The sequence below is a fragment of the Schistocerca americana genome, chromosome 9 (assembly GCF_021461395.2).
Source record: "Schistocerca americana isolate TAMUIC-IGC-003095 chromosome 9, iqSchAmer2.1, whole genome shotgun sequence".
In the NCBI taxonomy this organism is placed as follows: domain Eukaryota; kingdom Metazoa; phylum Arthropoda; class Insecta; order Orthoptera; family Acrididae; genus Schistocerca; species Schistocerca americana.
Genome location: NC_060127.1, coordinates 209,115,794 through 209,132,567, shown reverse-complemented (window position 1 = coordinate 209,132,567; position 16,774 = coordinate 209,115,794). Strand labels below are relative to the sequence as shown.

Sequence of the window (16,774 nt, the reverse complement as noted above, 5' to 3'; positions counted from 1 at the left end):
AACATTCCCCAGCAGTGCCCATAGCCCATGTAGCTCCTGATGGTTGATAAAGCAGGTGAATACTATCAATACAACTTATCTGTCATACATGGCAGCTTAGACATTAGGGGCTTAAAAACCATATTTTGCAACTGACATACAGGCTGGCACAGAAAGCAGGGCAATAAAGCAGATCGATATTACTCCGAAATAACATGCCTCCAGTGCAGAGAAACCTACAAATCAGGGGCTGGAGAACTGTATTGTGTCCCTGACATATAGGCTGCTTTGCAAAACAGGTCGATAAGGCAGCCTGACACTACTCCCACCCCTGCAACATGCCTGTCGTGCAGGGAAGCCTTTATGGTAGGGGTTAAAGGAACACACTTTTGTCCATATCTCAATTCCTATTGAAGCTAGGATGTTATAAACAGTACAGTGCTGATACTCGTGAAATGTACTAAACTAATTTTCATAGTTATGTCGTTGTCAGTAGACCATATTGCTTCTTTGGGGACAGCTGCTCCAGTATGCAGGAGCTCACACCTCTCCAGGTGTCATACTAGAGGACCTCATGAAGGAGAGTCGTGCTTCCACTGCAACACTGACACAGCTGTCTCCGAAGCAGTAATGCAGGCTACTGAGAATGACTTAACTGCTGGCTCTGATTAATTCCTGTGAGGTTACATGATGATGTTCAGGAATGAAATCTATGTAGAAACAGAAGCAAGACCGATTAGAATGGCTCTGGCTTCGATTCACTTTTCTTTTACGTCATCAGTCTTTTGACTCGTTTGATGCTGCCAACCTCGACTTCCTCTCTAGTGCCAACCTTTTCATCTCAGAGCAGCACTTTTATTCTGAGGTATTTGTTGGATGTATACCAACCTCTGTCTGCCTCTACACTTTTTGGCCTCATAGCTCCCTCATGAATCATGTTTGTTCTTCCCTGGCATCTTAACTTTCATACAATAGACTGTAGTAGTAGTGGGGAATATGCAGCAGACTATTGTGTACTGCTGTAAGTGGAGCATTAAGACTAAAGGCTATCATTTTGAACAGGTGCTTGCTGCAATGTTTAAGTTATTTCAATAAAGAGCTAATCATTCATTTCTGACCATAAGGTCCTCAGTCCAGAAAACCCAGATTGGGGTCATGCACCATGCACTATAGATGTGGAAAACTGTGGTCCACTCCAATAACTAAACGGTCAGTGCATTGGAATGCCACACACAGCGGCCCGGGTTCGATTCCCGGCTGGGGAGGGAGATTTTCTCTGGTCAGGAACTGTGTGTTGTGCTGTCCTCATCATCATTTCATCCCTATTCTCGACGCGCAAGTTCCCCGATGTGGCATAGCACTCAATAAGACTTGCATTTGGTGGGCGAACATCCTGACTTGGACCTCCCGGCCACTGACGCCGTATGCTCATTTCCATTTTCATTTGGGAAACTGTAGTGGCCGATGTTGCTCGCCACCATTTTAGTAGGCTGCTTGGTGGGTGGATCTTGTACCCGTGGTCTGTTAGCGGTCACGAAACAGAGGAAACATAGGACGTAGGAGTACAGTGTATTCGTTTGCTCACCTTGGGAGTGAAGACATTGATGAAGAGGCAGTCCTCCTGCCCCTCGTATTTGCCTGTGCTGATGTTCAGCTGTGACTCGACGTTCCCCTGTTTGGTGGCATCAAATACGCCTGTCCAGGCGCCAGCAGGTTGTGGGGGCTGCAACACACGTCAAAAACATTCTTAAGGCATTATTAACAGTCAATAAATATTTTATGAAGTTAATGGTACAAAGGCTCTTGGAAAACTCAAAGGAAAAATGTAGCACAGGGGAGAGGGAACGAAATTAAACGTCATGGGTTGGGAGGGTATGCAGTGGTAATTCAGTGATTACAGTATCACATGAAATTTACAGAGAGCTTGGCAATATGGATTCAATCAGTTTGTCGTAGCACCGTCGTCTGGCCTCGATGCATGCAATTATTCTGTTGGGAAGGGTGTAGTAAAACTGCTGTATCCTCTCCTGAGCAACGTCGGCTCGCAAGTGTTGTCACTGGTCCTTGATATCCTACCTACTGGCAGTGGCTGGAAATGACACCCGGGCTGATCCCACACCTCTTCTTTCGGGGACAGATATGGAGACCTTTCTAGCCACAGTAGTACCTCAACATCATGCAGGCCGGTCATAGAGACACGTGCCATGTGTGGGCAACGTTGTTGTGTTGAAAAATGGCACAATGCTACTGAGGACGCGACTAACCGTTATGCCCTCAGAGTTCCCTCAGTCAATACCACCCATCACCTGAAGTCATACCCAATCCCCTCCACCGCGATGCCACAAGTAACACTGCTGTACCTCTCTTAAACGATGGGGAACGGGACCTCTCTGCAGGTCACTGCCATACTAGGCAACGATGATCATCTTGGGTGGTTCAGAATCTCAGTTGACTGCTGAACACAATGCGAGTCATTCACCAACAGTCCATGTTTCCTGGTCACAGTACCACCCAAGATGCAGCCACTGGTTTTGTGGTTTTAACGACAGCCTATATGTGAGACTGTAATTCCCCAGTCCAGTTGCTCCTAGCCTGACTAATGTTCCACGATGACACAAAATATTGCAGCGAGTCTATTACTTGTCCGATGGCAGGCGAGGATGTGAAGGAGATCACGATATGCTCGGTGCGCAGTACGGCCTGTGATGGTCAGACGTGGTCCACTAGAGCTTCGGCGATGAGTACGCATGCCCTCACGTTCACATGCATTCCAGCATCATACCACTGAAGCTTCCTGGCAGGTTAAAACTGTGCAGCGGACCGACACTCGAACGCAGGACATTTGACTCTCGCAGGCAAATGCTCTGCCAACTGTGCAACCCAAGCGCAACTCACTACCCGGCCTCAGACCCTTACTTCCGCCAGTACCTCGTCTCCTACCTTCCGAACTTCATAGAAGCTCTCCTGCCAAACATGCGGGACTATCACTCCTGGAAGAGAGGATATCGTGGAGACATTGCTAAGCCATGGAGAAGAGGTACTGGCGAAAGTAGAGCTGTGAGGAGGGTCGCGGGTTCTTGTTTGGGTGGCTCAGTCGGCAGAGCACTTGCCCGCCAAAGGCAGACGTTCGAGTCTCGCTCCAACACACTATTTTAATCTGCCAGGAAGTTTCGTATCGGCACAGACTCCGCTGCAGAATGAAAATTTCATTCTGTATCATGCCACTGTCACATCCGAATGCCCCAAAAATACGGATACCGCACGATTCGGCAAAACGGCCATATGGAAAGCCACGTTGAGGCCACTTTCAAACCGTCAGACGCTAATAATGCTTTCTCATGCGATCACGCGGCACTACGTGCCCTTCACAGTGACTGTTCAGTTTGGGACGCTGTTTATTCGCCGTTTAAATCCCACCAGCCTGGTACAACTCTAACCGCGAACAATACTAATGCGCTCTGGCGACATCTCCATACATCACAGATAATGGCAACTCTAATCGTTTACATACCCGCCCATGGTGCGTACATCTACAAATGATGTTAAGAAGAATTCCGCTGCCAGCAAGTAAAGTAGTTGTTTTGTCGATACGGAACCTGTTTTGCCACGTAAAGCTTGATAATCAGGTGCAACGATATTAACAGCTCATAGATGTACCCATCGTTCCTAGTCAAGATACACTAAAGCGCCCAATAAACTGGTAAAGGTATGCGTATTGTTCAAATGTTCAAATGTGTGTGAATTCCTAAGGGACTAAATTGCTGAGGCCATCGGCCCCCAGAATTACACACTACTTAAACTAACTTATGTTAAGTACAACACACACACACACCCATGCCCGAGGGAGGACTCGAACCTCCGGCGGGAAGGGCGTATGCTATTCAAATAAATGTAAACTGCCAGAATATGGTCGGCAACGCCTGTATAACACAAAAAGTGTGTAGCGCAGTTGTTAGATGAGTTACTGCTGCTACAAAGGCAGGTTATCAAGATTTAAGTGAGTTTGACGGTGGTATTATAGTCAGGCCATCAACTAGTGTCAGCGTGCGAACCATTCAACGAAACATCATCGGTATGGGCTTTCGGAGCCGAAGGCCCACTCGAGGACTCTTGACGATTGCACGACACAGAGCTTTACGCCTCGCCTGGGCCCGTCGACACGACGTTGGGCTATTGATGACTGGAAGCGTGTTGGCTGGTCGGACGAGTCTAGTTGCAAATTGAATCGAGCGGATGGACGGGTATGGGTATGGAGACAACCTCATGAATCCATGGACCCTACACGTGAACTGGCGGAGGCTCTGAAATTGTTTGGCGCGTGTGCAGTTGGGGTGATATGGGATCCCTGATACGTCTAGTTGCGACTCTCACAGGTGACACACACGTAAGCATCCTCTCTTATCACCTGCATCCTTTTATGTCAGCAAATGGTCAATATATGGTCTGGAACACTTTGAGGACGTATACAGGGTGGTCCATTGATAGTGACCGGGCCAAATATCTCACGAAATAAGAGTCAAACGAAAAAACTACAAAGAATGAAACTTGTCTGGTTTGAAGGGGGAAACCTGATGGCGCTATGGTTGGCCCGCTAGATGGCGTTGCCATAAGTCAAACGGGTATCACCTGCGTTTTTTTAAATGGAGACCCCCATGTTTTATTACATATTCGTGTGGAAGAAATATCAATGTTTTACTTGGACCACTTTTTTCGCTTTGTGATAGATGGCCCTCTAATAGTCACAAACGTGTAAGTACGTGATATCACGTAACAGCGCGGACGTTATTTGCTTCGTGATACATTAATCGTGTTAAAATGGACCGTTAACCAATTGCGGAAAAGGTCGATATCGTGTTGATCTATGGCTATTGTGATCAAAATGCCCAACGGGCGTGTGGTATGTATGCTGCTCGGTATCCTGGACGACATCATCCAAGTGTCCGGACCGTTCGCCGGATAGTTACGTTATTTAAGGAAACGGGAAGTGCTCAGCCACATGTGAAACGTCAACCACGACCTGCAACAATGATGATGCCCGAGTAGGTGTTTTAGCTGCTGTCGCGGCTAATCCGCACATCAGTAGCCGACAAATTCCGCGAGAATCGGGAATCTCAAAAACGTCGGTGTTGAGAATGCTACATCAATATCGATTGCACCCGTACCATATTTCTATGCACCAGGAATTGCATGGAGACGACTTTGAACGTCGTGTACATTTCTGCCACTGGGCACAAGCGAAATTACGGGACAATGATAGATTTTTTGCAAGCGTTGTATTTTGCGACGAAGCGTCATTCACCAACAGCGGTAACGTAAACCGGCATAATATGCACTATTGGGAAACGGAAAATCCACGATGGCTGCGACAAGTGGAACATCAGCGACCTTGGCGGTTAATGTTTGGTGCGACATTATGGGAGGAAGGATAACTGGCCCCCATTTTATCGATGGCAATCTAAATGGTGCAATGTATGCTGATTTACTACGTAATGTTCTACCGATGGTTCTACAAGATGTTTCACAACATGACAGAATGGCTATCTACTTCCAATGTGATGGATGTCCGGCACATAGCTCGCGAGCGGTTGAAGCGGTATTGAATAGCTTATTTCATGACAGGTGGATTGGTCGTCGAAGCACTATACCACGGCCCGCACGTTCACCGGATCTGACGTCCCCGGATTTCTTTCTGTAGAGAAAATTGAAGGATATTTGCTATCGTGATCCACCGACAACGCCTGACAGCATGTGTCGGCGCATTGCAAATGCATGTGCGAACATTACGGAAGGCGAACTACTCGCTCTTGAGAGGAATGTCGTTACACGTATTGCCAAATGCATTGAGGTTGACGGACATAATTTTGAGTATTTATTGCATTAACGTGTTATTTACAGGTAATCACGCTGTAACAGCATGCGTTCTCAGAAATGACAAGTTCATAAAGGTACATGTGTCACACTGGAACACCCGAAATAAAATGTTCAAACGTACCTACGTTCTGTATTTTAATTACAAAGCCTACCTGTTACCAACTGTTATTCTAAAATTGTGAGCCATATGTTTGTGACTATTACAGCGCCATCTATCAGAAAGCGAAAAAAGTGGTCCAACTAAAACATTCAGATTTCTTTACGTACTACACGAATATGTAATTAAAATGGGGGGTTCTTATTTTAAAAAACGCAGTTGATATCCGTTTGACCTATGGCAGCGCCATCTAGCGTGTCAACCATAGCGCCATCTGGTTTCCCCCTTCAAGCTAGACAAGTTTCGTTCTTTGTAGTTTTTGCGTTTGACGCTTATTTCGTGAGATATTTGGCCCGGTCACCATCAATGGACCACCCTGTATGTATACGTATGTTGTGGTGAGATGCAAACGACCCTGAAGTCTTCCGGTTCCTGCCAGTTCAGAAGTTTTACAAACAGTACGCCAAAGTATGGAGCACACATTTTAATCTGGTTAGTTTCAAATGGCGTGCAGGGTGCAGGTGAAACAGGTGCTGAGGAAACATCTACGGCAGTTACTGATATGGTACTGCAGACTGATATGGTACTGAAAACACAATTCGGATATAAATTTTGTGTATTTTTACTGCGCAGACAACGTAAAACTGAACTCAGGAAACAAACATTCCTTATATCAGTTGCTGCGAAATAAAAATCCTAACGTATTGAGACATAATTGTTTTAATAATTTCATTAATAATACAGTAAATTTACAATTGACAGATTAGATTTTGATGTTGAAAATGTAGCCTGAAAGATATATATAATCACTTCTCTGTCTCAACCGAAAGAAGAGAAGAGATAAAAATCATTCTTTGAATTTCTGAATTTGGAATGGACCGAAATTTTGAGGCATGTTCCAACTAAAAAACTTAACCAAACTCCGCCCTAACTAGCCTTGGAAGGCCCAGTGGTACCGACCGGCCACCGTATCATCCTCAGGCGTCACTCGATGCTGATATGGAGGGGCATGTGGTAAGCACACCGCTCTCCTGGCCGTATGTCAGTTTACGAGACCGGAGCCGCTACTTCTCAATCGAGTAGGTCCTCAGTTTGCCTCACAAGGGCTGAGTGCAGCCCGCATGCCAACAGCGCTCGGCAGACCGGATGGTCACCCATCCAAGTGCTAGCCCAGCCCGACAGCGCTTGTCTTCGGTGGTCTGACGGGAACCGGTTTTATCACTGCGGCAAGGCCGTATGTTCTAACCAGGTGGCTTTAATTAATATCAGCAATTTCTGGACTGCTTCAGAAATGGGAATCAATTAAAAGTTACTCCAGTGGTATTCCTGACTCTCCAGATTTACTGTCTAACACTTCATGGAAGATCACCCAGTGGAAGCAGAATTACCTGAAAGATACTTTAATTGGGTAAGTAATATTGGGAGTCAGCTGGAAATGGGAGCTGAAACACTACAAAAGTCTGTCCTAGGTGTACTAGAGACGTACAAACGAATGCGACTTCTCGGTTGTAAAATCGAGGAGAGAAAGAAAGGCAATTTTTTTTGGTAGCAGAGCAAAAGAACTTTAACAAGGGAACCTCCCCATCGCACCCCCCTCAGATTTAGTTATAATTTGGCACTGTAGATAGGCCTTGGAATACTGAACACAGATCAATCGAGAAAACAGGAAGAAGTTGTGTGGAACTATGAAAAAATAAGCAAAATATACAAACTGAGTAGTCCATGGGCAACATAGGCAATAACAAGGATAATATGAGCACAGGAGCGCCTTGGTCCCGTGGTTAGTGTGAGCAGCTGCGGAGCGAAAGGTCCTTGGTTCAATTCTTCCGTCGAGTGAAAATTTTAACTTTTTTATTTTCGCAAAGTTATGATCTGTCCGTTCGTTCATTGACGTCTCTGTTCACTGTAATAAGTCTGCGTTTTGCGACCGCATCGCAAAACCGTGCGATTAGTAGACGAAAGGACGTGCCTCTCTAATGGGAACCGAAAACATTTGATCTAGGAGAACACGTCTGATATATTCTATACGACACTGGTGACGGCATGTGCGTCACATGACAGGAATATGTTGTCGACCCACGTAACTTGCACACTTGGCGAATGGGTAAAAAGATTCTTCTACCTTGCCCGATTTAGGTTTTCTTGTGGATGTGATAATCACTCCCAAAAAAGTGATGAAAACATAAGAGTGTGTCACATAAACTGCAACAAATGAATGCAACAGTTTCACAGTCGCACAGTTTCCTCTGTGCTGTCAAAACATGTTTTTAACGTTTTCAAATTTTTCCGTGTGTAGACCGTAAAATCCTGCATATGTCCAAGCAAATCTGAACATGTCCTGGAATTTTGGAGAGCGAAGTTGATTATGTGTGAGTGCCTGAACTCTGATAATCGTCTGAGAATAAAAATTTAAACTCTTCACTAGTGTGAAGACTTGAACTAAGGACCTCTCGCTTCGAAGTTGCTCACGCTAACCACACGACCACGGCACTCCTGTACTCACATCATCCTTGATATTGCGTATGTTGCCCATGGACTACTCGGTTTGTATATTTTGCTTATTTTTTTCATAGTTCCACACAAAATCTTCCTGTTTTCTCGATTGATCTGTGTTCAGTTTTTCAAGGACTATCCACTGTGCCAACGTATAACTAAATCTGAGGGGGGTGCGATGGGGAGGTTCCCTGGTAAGTGAATGGATCTGTGTCATCAAAGAGAAAGGTAATGGGAGATCTTAACAGCTTTTGTTGTTATTGCGTAAAGTCAAGCGACGGCACACCAGTCGGGAACGACAGAGTGGAGATGGCTGTGAGAAGACGTCAGCCAATCAGACGCTGACCGGCCGCTCTCCAGGACGACAACGCGACAACAGCGGCCTCTATGCGAAGACAACGTAAGCACGGTGAGCGCCCGCGGCGCCTCAGTTCTACAGAAGCTTCAAGACTACCGACCTGAGTAGAAGAGTCAACTGCATTACTTCACTTGTATTTGGAAATGTTGTACTCAAGAGATTTCTTTTCTGCGGCCCTTTGTTTGCGACACATGTGTTTAACACAAATTTAAGTACTGTACTATCTTCTCTTTTGTATCAAAACTTATTAATACGATTTGTTTGAATGTTGTCTAGCGATCCGAGAAAGCATGTTTCCTAGACATCCCATATTCGACGACTAGGCAGGAGTCAACATTTACAGGGTGTTACAAAAAGGTACGGCCAAACTTTCAGGAAACATTCCTCACACACAAAGAAAGAAAATATGTTATGTGGACATGTGTCCGGAAACGCTTACTTTCCATGTTAGAGCTCATTTTACTACTTCTCTTCAAATCACATTAATCATGAAATGGAAACACACAGCAACAGAACGTACCAGTGTGACTTCAAACACTTTGTTACAGGAAATGTTCAAAATGTCCTCCGTTAGCGAGGATACATGCATCCACCCTCCGTCGCATGGAATCCCTGATGCGCTGATGCACCCCTGGAGAATGGCGTATTGTATCACAGCCGTCCACAATACGACCACGAAGAGCCTCTACATTTGGTACCGGGGTTGCGTAGACAAGAGCTTTCAAATGCCCCCATAAATGAAAGTCAAGAGGGTTGAGGTCAGGAGAGCGTGGAGGCCATGGAATTGGTCCGCCTCTACCAATCCATCGGTCACCGAATCTGTTGTTGAGAAGCGTACGAACACTTGGACTGAAATGTGCAGGAGCTCCATCGTGCATGAACCACATGTTGTGTCCTACTTGTAGATGCACGTGTTCTAGCAGCATAGGCAGAGTATCCCGTATGATATCATGATAACGTGCTCCATTGAGCGTAGGTGCAAGAACATGGAGCCCAATCAAGACATCACCAACAATGCCTGCCCAAACGTTCACAGAAAATCTGTGTTGATGACGTGATTGCACAATTGCATGCGCATTCTCGTCAGCCCACGCATGTTGATTGTGAAAATTTGATCACGTTCGAATGATGCCTCATCCGTAAAGAGAACATTTGCACTGAAATGAGGATTGACACATTGTTGGATGAACCATTTGCAGACACACGCTGTACATGGTAAGTAAACAACTGGTTCTCCCGTAGCACTCTCCATACAGTGACGCGGTCAACGTTACCTTGTACAGCAGCAACTTCTCTGACGCTGACATTAGGGTTATCGTCAACTGCACGAAGAATTGCCTCGTCTATTGCAGGTGACCTCGTCGTTCTAGGTCTTCCCCAGTCGCGAGTCATAGGCTGGAATGTTCCGTGCTCCCTAAGACGCCGATCAATTGCTTCGAACGTCTTCCTGTCGGGACACCTTCGTTCTGGAAATCTGTCTCGACACAAACGTACCGCGCCACGGCTAATCCATACATCAAATGGGCATCTGCCGACTCCGCATTTGTAAACATTGCACTGACTGCAAAACCACGTTCGTGATGAACACTAACCTGTTGATGCTACGTACTGATGTGCTTGATGCTAGTACTGTAGAGCAATGAGTCGCATGTCGACACAAGCATCGAAGACAACATTACCTTCCTTCAATTGGGCCAACTGGCGGTGAATCGAGGAAGTACAGTACATACTGACGAAACTAAAATGAACTCTAACTCGGAAATGAAGCGTTTCCGGACACATGTCCACATAACATCTTTTCTTTCTTTGTGTGTGAGGAATGTTTCCTGAAAGTTTGGCCGTACCTTTTTGTAACACCCTGTATAGCGGTGTGCTTCAATATCTGCAAAAAAGGTGTGATAAGACATTTGACAGCCCCTTTCCATACCATGAATAATTTTCTCTACAGCAAGGGGTTGAGTCCAAAGACTTTGAAAAAGCTGTAGAACAGTTTCACCCAAGTGAAGTGCGCCCCCGGTAGTTGAGTGGTCCGCGCCGCGGAATGTCATACCTAACGGCCAGGGTTCGATTGCCGGCTGCGTCAGAGACTTTCTCTGCCCTGGGTCTGGGCGTTGTGTTGTCCTTATCGTCACCATTTCATCACCATCGACACGCAAGTCGCCGAAGTGGCGTCAACTGGAAAGACTTCCACCAGGTGAACGCTCTACACGACGGGAGGCCCTAGCCACGCGACATTTCAATTTCACCCAAGTAAAAATATTTGTGTAGGTTAATTCTTACAAAGAAGAAAACAGCAACCAGCTACTATTAATACTGCTATTTATTTAGGTAAATAGCGCCGTTACCGGTTTCGAACTGGCAAGTTCATCATCACACGGCTGTTCACATGATTTTCAAGATACGCTTTACATTATCGTCCGTTTTCGATTTTTATTATTCCACTGTGGCCGAGTATTTTTGGTGTGTTGTTGCCCTACGGTAGAAAAACAGCGTTAGAAGCGCCCTATGTGAAAATACCTAACCTCCAAACGATGAAATACAGCGTAAATGAATATGTGACGTTAAGTGTTTATGGTACTTACGTCGAAAATTCCGCGCGATTTTGTTGCGAAGTTGCAGGATTGTATTTTTCGCATATTCCTAAATATATCCAGCACTTGTATATCACCATATTGTGCAAAGCACCACACACACACACACACCAAAAAGAATTTGCCACATGTGAAGTTATCACAGAGACTGCAGATTTACAAACACAACAGTGTCAGAGACGTTCTCTCTCAGAGACATCACATCTCTGAGAGAGAACGTCTCAGCCGTCTGATGATGAACTTGCCAGTTCGAAACCGGTAACGGCGCTACTTACCTAAATAAATAGCAGTATTAATAGTGGCTGGTTGCTGTTTTCTTCTTTGTAAGAATTAACCTACATTAATTGTACACAGCCACAGTCTCACCATGTCAGTTTTAGACAAAATAGCAAAAATATTTGTGTAGATGACTTATATAAGAAGTTCAGCAGCCATAGAGATAACCTTAGCAGCAGTGTGAACAAAGATGGTGATAATGTTGCAAACTGATTTAAATTATTTTCTTCAGTGCTGGAACAAGGTGAACAAAATATTTCTCAAGTGTTAGAAATTTTGTACAGCATCCCTGCCTATCTGGAGCGAATATTTCCATTGATCAAGAATGAGTGGCGTGCCACGAGAGACATGTTCAACAGATTTAATCAAAGTAGAGCTCCATGTGACAGTGAGATATGAAAACATGCCCCGTAAAGAACTTTTTCAATTTGCAAAGAGTGATTTTGAATTATTAAAAAGTGGCAAAAGTTCAGTGAAATATAATTAAAATCAATCTGAATCTGACTGACTAGCACTTAAGATGATAAATATGTACTTTTGTTCTTTAGATGCTTACTTCCGTACTATTAATATCTTTTGCATTCTGTGTGGAACGGATAGGTATTTTTAGTGTGGTATAAGGGTGTACATTAAGTCCAGGAACACTTTCAATTATTCATTGCACAAGAACTAAACAGTGTACAGATGTCACACATATTGCATTTTGAAGAGAAATTCTGAAAGTTTTTTATACAAACATACGATATACGAACCATGAGTGACCCGGCAGACGTGAATACGAGAATCGAATTCTTGCCATACCTGTCCCAGCGTGGCTTCGTCGACTGCTGCAGTTGCTTCCCGTATTCTCTGCCAGAGCTCTGCTACATCACGTTGTAGAGGCGGTACACACACCAGGTCTTTAATGCGTCCCCACAGAAAAAAAAGTCACGCGGAGTGAGATCTGGTGGTCGGGGAGGCCATTTCATCAAACAGCTGTCCCCTTCTGTAACTCCGCACCTGAACTCGCCATGTTTGCGACTTGCGCTGACTATCGGCAAATTACGAAACTACGCTGTGGCGGTATACACGAAAAAAAAAAACCTTTCAGGATTTCTCTTCAAAATGACATATGTATGATATCTATACAATGTTTGGTTCTTTTGCAATAAATAATTGAAAGTGTTTCCGGACTTTATGTACACCCTCTAACATACCGAGTGGTTATAATAGCAGCTACCCACAGAGGTCTCGTGTGAGCAGTAATTATCTTATGACAGCGAAACTTGGTGGATATCCTAATGAGTTAATGCGGAAACGATTTGCGCTGAAAAAAACTAGTTTCAGTTTTAGCCCCCAGGTGCGCTGTGAATGCAAGGAAGACTTGTAGAAATGTTTCCATATGTAATATATTAGTGGACGGGAAAAGGTCAAACAAGTGAGAAAGGCACAATGTTGATTTCGTTATTAACCTCTACTTACACAATTTGTTCAGTATGAGCACCGAAGACGTGGACGAGATGCTGCATCTGTAGAACGACGTGATCAACAGTTCTCACAACAGTTCTGGTGGAATGTGAGGAACTTGTTTGTCTACACTGACATTCAGATCACGTAGGAACCAAACATGTCCCTGTTGAAAGCATTCTATTACGAGGTACCTCCAGAACGAAAGGTTATATGGATTCAGATGAGGTGATCTTGCAGGCCACTGGAAAACCTATCGAGATAACACGTTCGCGGAAGGTTGCATTAAGCAGAACTTTCACTGGGCGACTGACACGAGGTGTTGCCCCGTCTTGCACGGAAACAGTGGTTTCCACACAGTTGCGCTCTTCCAGAGCAAGAATCACATGCGGTGCAAGACTGTATTGTCTTCACAGAAGAATGGACCAACTACAAAGGCTTGTGAACCAGCAGCAAACGGCCGTAGGCGGCGAGTGCAATGCGCAACACACAGTATATTAGTAGCCCGAATTCGGCAGTTCTGTGTATTCACTGCACCCTGCAGAGTAAAATGTGCTTCGTCATAGAATGTTGCCCAGTCCCTCCGTCATCAACTTTGATCCGTGCCAGAAACCGAAGAGCAAATTCAGAATGTTACTGTGGGTAAAGAGGTTTCAGTTGCAGCACCGTCTGGATCTAGTTCGGGTGCCATTATAAAAGAGATTGGAAAACTTGCTCTACACAGGGCATGTGCTGTCAGTTACAGCAACAGGAAAAAAATCGTTCAAATGGCTCTGAGCACTATGGGACTTAACATCTGAGGTCATCAGTCCCCTAGAACTTAGAACTACTTAAACCTAACTAACCTAAAGACATCACACACATCCATGCCCGAGGCTGGATTAGAACCTGCGACCGTAGCGGTCGCGCGGTTCCAGACTGAAGCGCTTAGAACCGCTCGGCCACAGCGGCCGGCCAGCAACAGCAGTCTCGCCAATAATATCCACCGGGACAGGTGCAAAACAAACGTCACCTGCGTTTTCCAATTTCATTATCATTTTCTATAAGCCATGTAATGAAAACAGGTCTCTTCTGAGACTTTTCAGTCGGCGATACTCTCTCAACGCAGCACTAATTGCCGTCATTCACTGAAAGCAGTTTGATTGACTGTGCACGGTCTCTCTTCTCGACTACTTTACTGTTCGCTCGGGTTATGGCTTGTCGAATGACAGAGTGGGTGTCTGCACCTGGTGGCCAAAACTGGAACTATTTTTTTTAGCTTAAATCGGTTTCACATTAACAAGTTAGTATATCTGCCACGTTTTTCTCCCATACTATAATAACAGTCCACACTTGATTTTCGAGAGTAGCTAGCTGCTCTTTAATTATAACCACCTGGTACAGGGTGACAATTATTGAACTATATGAAAAAAATATAAATTAGTTACAGTCTACGGCGTGCACACAGGGTCACCTTGGATAATAGGAGTGAAGTCATCTTTCAAACCCTTCACGTACTGTTCGTTAGTCACTATGCCATCAAAGAACATCGCACCGATTACTCCGTGACATCACACGCCATACAGCCACCCGTTGAGTGTGAAGACACTTCTCGATCGCGAAATACGGATTCTCAGTCCCCCAAATGCGCCAGTTTTGCTTATTGACGATCCGATCCTAGTGAAAGTGGGTTTCGTCGGTAAACTACACCATACAGCGCATAATAATTCCAATCATGCCCCGCGGTCAACCGTGCAGTTTGAAAGCCCTAACGGAAACCGCAATGGCAAGGAAAGCGTTTCTGAAGAAGAGAAATTTGTTAGCATCGAGTATAGATTTAATTGTCAGGAAGTCGTTTCAGAGAGTATTTATATAGAGTGTAGCTATGTATGGAAGTGAAACATGGACGATAAATAGTTCGGACAAGAAGGGAGTAGAAGCTTTCGAAATGTGGTGCTACAGAAGAATGCTGAAGATTAGATGGGTAGATCACATAACTAATGAGGAGGTATTGAATAGAATTGGGGAGAAGAGGAGTTTGTGGCACAACTTGACAAGAAGAAGGGACCGGTTGGTAGGACATGTTCTAAGGCATCAAACGATCACAAATATAGCCTAGCAGGGCAGCGTGGAGGGTAGAAGTCGTAGGGAGACCAAGAGATGAATACACTACGCAGATTCAGAAGGATTCAGGCTGCAGAACGTAATTGGGGATGAAGAAGCTTGCACGGGATAGAGTAGCATGGAAAGCTGCATCAAACCAGTCTCAGGACTGAAGACCACAACAACAACGAAGTATGACGTCAAGTTGATCATGTTTCCTTGTCAGAAAGGCTGGTAACCACTGGGATAGAAGTATGCTGCCGAGCAAGCAGGCCCAGTTGTGTGGTTAGCACACTGGACTCGCATTCAGGAGGACGACGTTCAAACCCACGTCCAGCCATCCAAATTTAGGCTTCCCACGATTTCGCTAAATCGCTCCAAGCAAATGCTAGTATGGTTCCTCTGAAAGGGCACGGCCGATTTCTTTCCCATCCTTGACTCATACCGAGCTTGAACTCTGTCTCTAATGACCTCGATGTCGACGGGACGTTAAACCCAATATTCCTTCATTTAGAAGTACGCTTGTTTTTTTTAAAATTTGTACACTACCTATGTCTGGCAACGTTCGCATTTAAAATAAACATCTGTTTAGGCGTTTAGCACTTACGCGGAAAGTACGACTCAAACTCAGGTAAACCAAACGGGCCCTGGCGCCACTCACTTTGAAGCGAAGAGGCCCGACCGGTGGCTGGGCGTAGGGGATTCCCTGGAAGGAGACGTAGGGGAACCCCCAGGCGGTGCGCCTGCGCCGTCCGCGCAGCTCGCCCCGGCTCACTCGCAGCAGCACCGTCTCGTCCGCCATGCTGGATTACGCAGTCCTCGCCGGCACAGACCGCTGCGTCGCTGCGACTGATCTCTCTGCAGCGGACGCGGCTCCCCTCGCGGGTATATGTAGCGCCACGCCCGCCGGTGACGTCAGCGCCGCCACGAATGAGATAATAAACCGCAGCTTGCCCTTGGTTAATCTGCTGCGTCACCCAGCAGCCACGGTCGTGCAGAAGGAAGCTCCGGGCTCACCAGAGCCACTCTGTTGCGATATCCATCTCGAAGTGACTTTCTCCAGAAATCATTATCAATACCGACATCTCAAGCTGATATGCGCAAAAACGTTGGACATTCGTATCATATACAGAATGGTCCATTGATCGTGACCAGGCAAAATATCTCACGAAATAAGTGTCAAACGAAATAACTAGAAAGAACGAAAATTGTCTAGCTTGAAGGGGGAAACCAGATGGCGCTATGGTTGGCCCGCTAGATGGCGCTGCCATAGGTCAAACGGATATCAACTGCGTTTTTTTAAATAGGAACCCCCATTTTTTATTACACATTCGTGTAGCACGTAAAGAAATATGAATGTTTTAGTTGGACCACTTATTTCGCTTTATGATAGATGGCGCTGTAATAGTCACAAACATATGGCTCACAATTTTAGATGAACAGTTGGTAACAGGTAGGTTTTTTAAATTAAAATACAGAATGTAGGTACGTTTGAACATTTTATTTCGGTTGTTCCAATGTGGTACGTATACCTTTGTGAACTTATCATTTCTGAGAACGCATGCTGTTACAGAGTGGTTA

General features: G+C 45.2%; 1 protein-coding gene across 1 annotated transcript in view; it reads right to left on the bottom strand.

Moving 5' to 3' along the window:
• The window catches only part of LOC124550936 (esterase FE4-like), a 128,007-nt gene extending 111,970 nt beyond the window's left edge, over nt 1-16,037 (bottom strand). The window contains exons 1-2 of the mRNA XM_047125744.1: nt 15,855-16,037; nt 1,565-1,702 (exon numbers count right to left, since the gene is read on the bottom strand). Of these exons, the coding sequence (XP_046981700.1) occupies nt 1,565-1,702; nt 15,855-15,995 (279 nt within the window). The 5' untranslated portion in view covers nt 15,996-16,037. The remainder of the gene's footprint in view (nt 1-1,564; nt 1,703-15,854) is intronic.
• Between the last annotated feature and the right edge of the window lie 737 nt (nt 16,038-16,774).